The 5184-nt window shown below is 37.0% G+C and overlaps 1 protein-coding gene across 1 annotated transcript; it reads left to right on the forward strand.

The window, feature by feature from the left end:
• The first annotated feature begins 269 nt into the window (after window positions 1-269).
• PKIA (protein kinase (cAMP-dependent, catalytic) inhibitor alpha) lies at window positions 270-4754 on the forward strand. The gene is made up of 2 exons (XM_009870437.1): window positions 270-435; window positions 3958-4754. The coding sequence occupies exons 1-2, from the start codon at window positions 285-287 to the stop codon at window positions 4035-4037; spliced, it is 231 nt and encodes a 76-aa protein (XP_009868739.1). The 5' UTR covers window positions 270-284; the 3' UTR covers window positions 4038-4754.
• Window positions 4755-5184: the final 430 nt, after the last annotated feature.

A 5184-nucleotide genomic window follows, 5' to 3' on the forward strand; every position in this document is an offset into this window, starting at 1 on the left:
TGTTTAAAATACTGTTGAATACAGATTGCATAAAATCCACATGCATTTTTTTCCTTTCTACTCTGCTTTTCTCTGATTTCTTCACATTTTGTGACTGAGGCATCTTTTGCTGCTTACTGCTTAGCCAATCTATTCCACAATGAGAACCCTTCAGTTCTTCTATTCCTGTTCCATAAAGTCATCTGTTTTTCTGGTGGTCTAAATGTTGGGGTTTTTTTCTCTTTTTGTTTTGTTTTGTTTTGTTTTCTCCTATCCAGGTACTGCTATGAGGATATTTGTTAGCAATGACTGATGTGGAATCTACATATGCAGACTTTATTGCTTCAGGAAGAACAGGTAGAAGAAATGCTTTACATGACATACTTGTGTCCTCTCCGGGAGGGAACTCTAGTGAACTAGCCTTAAAGTTATCAGAGCTTGATATAAACAAAGCAGGTGAGTACATTTTGGTCTTCTGTTACATTTATTTAAAACTAAAATGAAAACAGTAGTACACAAAACACAATTTATCTGTATGTATTATTCCCTTGTCCCACAGCAACAAAAATATTTTTTTCTGATCAGCAGGGATTGCCTGCAATAAGAAGCCCAGATTTTATAAATGGGAAGGGTGGTTATTTGAAAGTACAACATATTACTGAAAAAAGAAAAGTCATTCTGCAATGAGTCCCTAGTGGCAGGGTCCATATCAGGATACATTTTATGGAGAATCAAGTACAAGGAAAAAAATAAGTAAGTCTTTATTAAGATCCAACTCTTCATAATATTCTCTAATGGAAGCTCTCTGGTTTGAGGCCTGTAGGAGAAGTCATGTGTCTGCTTGAAAGGTTATTGTGGAGATGAATTTTGTTTTCAGCTGCCAGAGGACAGAGCAATAGCAATGCATTGTTGTTTCTTTTATTTGGATCTCTGTTCTGTATAAATTGTTTTTCCCCTTCCATTGTCCTTCTTTCAAGGTGATTAGCACTAATGCAATCTAAATCTTACTTCAGCTCTAATATTACCGAAGTTTTTATCTGATTGTGCACCTTCAGTTGAGAAGAAGGAGGGGCTGAAGGCCCTTACAGTAAATCAAAATAATCACACAGCCATATTACTATTTTTATGTTATGAGGGTGGGAGTTAATGCATGGGTCTTACAGATATTTGAAAGCCCTTTTCAAATACTAAGATAGAGGTCTACACTTACTTTAATACTAGCAGAAGAAAACCAATGTGGCAAAGAAAGTTGGTAAGCAGCGGCCCTGTTTGTGCACATACTTTTCATGCACAACAGCAAGAGGTTTGAGAGGCATTCTCATCAGGGGGCAATCACATGTGGGCAGCATGGTATTTGGGTGGTTGTACTGTTGTTTCGAGAGGGGGATTCATTTTTGGGGGGTTTCAGACTAATGTCCTGAGTCATTCCTTCTGCAGTTGCCAGTTTGGAGCCTATAGTTTATAGATATATGCAATTCTGGCTGGGCAGGGCTTTAACTTCTTTTCTATTTAAAAAGAAAAGCTTTATTAGTACGTGTGTAGGCATGCCTATTTATTGTAATGTAGGGATTCATGTAAAATGTTGGAAAAATATAAACTAAGTGGCATGTGAAATGCATAATGCCAGCTTTCCTTATTGCTTTAATTTTCTTTGTCTCAAAATTACACATTTAGAAGATATCATAGAATACCAAGCTGGAAGGACCTCAAGGATCATCTGGTCCAACCTTTCTTGGCAGAAGCAGGGTTTAGACAAGATAGCCCAGCACCCTGTCCAGCTGAGTCTTAAAAGTGCCCAGTGCTGGGGATTCCCTGACTTCCCTGGGGAGATTTTCCAATGTCTGATTGTTCTTGTGAAAAAATTTTCCCCTTGTGTCTAAGCAGAATCTTCCCAGGAGTAACTTGTACCCATTATCCCTTATCTTTTCCATGTGACTCTTTGTATAAAGGGAATCTCCATCTTTGTAGCCACCCTTCAAATACTAGAATATAGTGATAACAATATGTAAACAATTATTATTTTCAAGTTTTCTGGAGCGATTATAAGCCAGAACTTGTGTTCTTTTGTGAGCTACAGAAGAAATGAGACTTTGTGCTGGTAATACCTGTTTGTGTGCATTTTGTACATGCAGTTAGCTCTGTAGAGATGAGAATGGTTTAAATAACTGTTAGCCTAATTTTTAATATGTATTTTGAGAGTATATTTTTCTTGGAGACCTCTTTTGCAGCTTGCGTAACTTCCTCGTTGCAGAAAAGTGTACAGAGTTGCTCATAAAATTACTTTTGGTAGTAGATACATGAAAATGCTGGCATACTTCTTCAGGAGGTTATTGAATTAGATACAGTGAAAGTATATTTAACTTTTGTATTATTAGTATATCTAGGTGCCAGATAAAAGCCTCCAAGCCACATATATTGGAAAATACATTGTATTATCACTTGCATGTGTATTAGTGTGTTATCTCATATCTTTCCAAACCAAAAAGAGGCTAAAAAATATTGTGCATCCCAAGTTCCATTTCAGAATATGCTAGTGCTTGCAGGATGCGTGTATGCATCACACCTTAGAGGATTAAGAGGAAGACACGTGTTTGGGGGTTATATCTTGTTTCTTTCAAGGCACATGTCAAATAATTTCTTAAGTATTACCTAATTATACACATATAGACATCAAGTTTAGATTCTTTTTATTATTTGTCTCTTATTCTGCGTACAGCTATATGTGTTTTGGTTTGGGGTTTTTTTGTTTTTGTAAAAGTGCGAGTATGTTTGCTTTAAACTGCATACAGTAACGACAGAGTGGGATAATACAGAATAAAAAAAAAGTGGTTATTATAAAACATATGTAAATTAAGCTACCCAAGCACGTTTAGTACAGTCACCTTGAAAAGCCTGCAGATACATTTACTGTAAAGAGCAGAAACAGCTTTGAACAGCACTAGGAAGTGAGGCCTTGTTGAAAGACCAGATATTTTATGTCATATACTATTTGGTACCTAAAGTGAGTACTGGTTAATCCCTTCCTTGATAAGCCAGTGACAGATAATCAAGAGTTTATGGAATAATTATGTGTAATATATATAATTACCGTATAATACTCTCCTTACAAAACAACTGTTCCAGTGTTCTTTGTCTGTAATAACCTAACAACGTGCTTATATCTATGGAACAGACATATTTACCAGACTTCAAAGTATGGGTCTAAGTACTCTGTGGCAACACATTTTACCTAAATTTACTAAAAGCAACACTGTACATTTAATAAGTAGAAAACTGCAACAGAAATTATCAAACAGAAGGCAAAGAAAAGATTTTTCAGTGGGGGAATCAGCAGGTAGCTAACTTGCTCAGCTCTCAAAGCAGCCAAAGCAATTCCAAGAAACATTATATTCAGATCATCTTACAGGTGTTTGTTGCTAAATAAATTAGAAAGTGCAATAAAGAACAAGGACCAGTCTCTGCACGTCTAATTTCTAAAACAAACTCCTGGGTTCTAGGTGCCTGCAGATAAGCCACAGCGCACAGATTCGGTGCACAAGTAGAAAGATTTCCTTGCATAGGCTGTAATGGTCCAACCATCTACAAGAACTGGGGATAGGAGAGATACTGAAGTCATACAGAACCAAAGGATTGATTGTAGAAATCTGTGATTAAAAGGGACTTTAGTTCACAGTATAAAGGTTTGGGGTGTAAGCATTGGGAACACTGATAGACACGGAAGAGTCAATAATGTTATAAGAAGAAAAATGAGTTAAAAGCCGCACATGAGCAGAACTAGTAACTTTCTGTCTTAGTGACTCATGCAACTGTGTTGTGGCTTACAGTATCATTTCATTTGGGATTTTTTAACACTGCCTGTTGGTTTCAAAATTTTGTTTTTACTTTGTTTTTGAGACTGATGGATGAATACTTGGAGTTTTGGGAGCAAGACCTCTTTGTTTTAGGGTGGATAACTTGTCATTTTCTTGTATGTTATAGAAGGAGAAGGAGATGCACAACGAAATCCAAGTGAGCAAACGGGGGAGGCCCAAGGGGAGGCAGCAAAGCAAGAAAGCTGACATCCGACTTTGAGCGACTGGAGCAGGTGCTGGATGTTTTCAGACTACAAGAGCATGCTGGAACAAATTTGTTTCCATGAGCAAGCTGGTGGAAAAGAAAGTGCATGTGTCTTCACTGCTGGAACCCACACAACACAATGCTAAAAATGGGGGTACAAGCTGTGGCAGAAGACAGAATTTTCTCTACCTCTGTCATTAGCAATGGTTGAACGTGTATTGATTTCTTGGGATAGTGTCATCAGATGGATCCCTTCGTAATGACTACTTGATGGGAACACTTCTAAAAAGTAGAACAGGTAAATCTTGTAGCAAATGGCCTTTGAAATGTCAGAGGATCTAATTATGTATCTTAAGCAAAGGCTTGTGTGATCCTCAGAGTTTAAAGTTATCTGGCCAAAGTGTTCACCCATTAAAAGAACTGTAAAGAAAGCACTGTTTTTAGAACTTTGTGTCTGTTTTACAGCTCTGTTATTTACAATGGTTTTTGTATTGTACAACTTAGATGCTCCACACTGCCCCTTCTCAACTGCTTATGAAGAATATTTCTGTTACTGTGAATTTTTCTACCACGCGTTTTGAAAGGGCTGGTTTTTTGCATAATGTGGTGATGTGCACATGATAGATTTAAAACATCAACCGCTAAATTGATGATACCTAAATCTAAACGACTTGGCAACACTCTAATTTGTTACTAGATGAGCCTTCAAAACGATTTGTTAATGTGAATACTTCAGCGTGTTTTGTGTCCGTGGTACAGTTTTGCCACTTGCCTGTAGTTAGTTGCATATCAGAAACTCAAATTGAATCTTTTATGTTCTTCCCCATTTTTCTAATTTTGCTCTAAATTTCTTAAATCTTTCTCTGAGATATTTTTTTAAAATGTTAGTCCAGCTATTTTATTGTTACAGTAGTTTTAAGAATACATTTATAACCTTACATGGGTTAAAATTCAAACAAATTCTGTGGTGCTAGAGATTTTCCTGGTTCATGTTGCTAAAGATGGATGTTGTTTACACATGGGAAAATAATGGGCATAGGTAACTGCCAATTATGTCTTCTGGAATGAGTTTTAGATTGCAGGATAGTCCAGCTAGTGGATCATGGGCTGGATCCAGCCAGGGGGACTGTTTTGGGTTGTTTTTTTTCC

This window comes from Apaloderma vittatum, unplaced genomic scaffold (genome assembly GCF_000703405.1).
Source record: "Apaloderma vittatum isolate BGI_N311 unplaced genomic scaffold, ASM70340v1 scaffold13915, whole genome shotgun sequence".
Taxonomy (NCBI): domain Eukaryota; kingdom Metazoa; phylum Chordata; class Aves; order Trogoniformes; family Trogonidae; genus Apaloderma; species Apaloderma vittatum.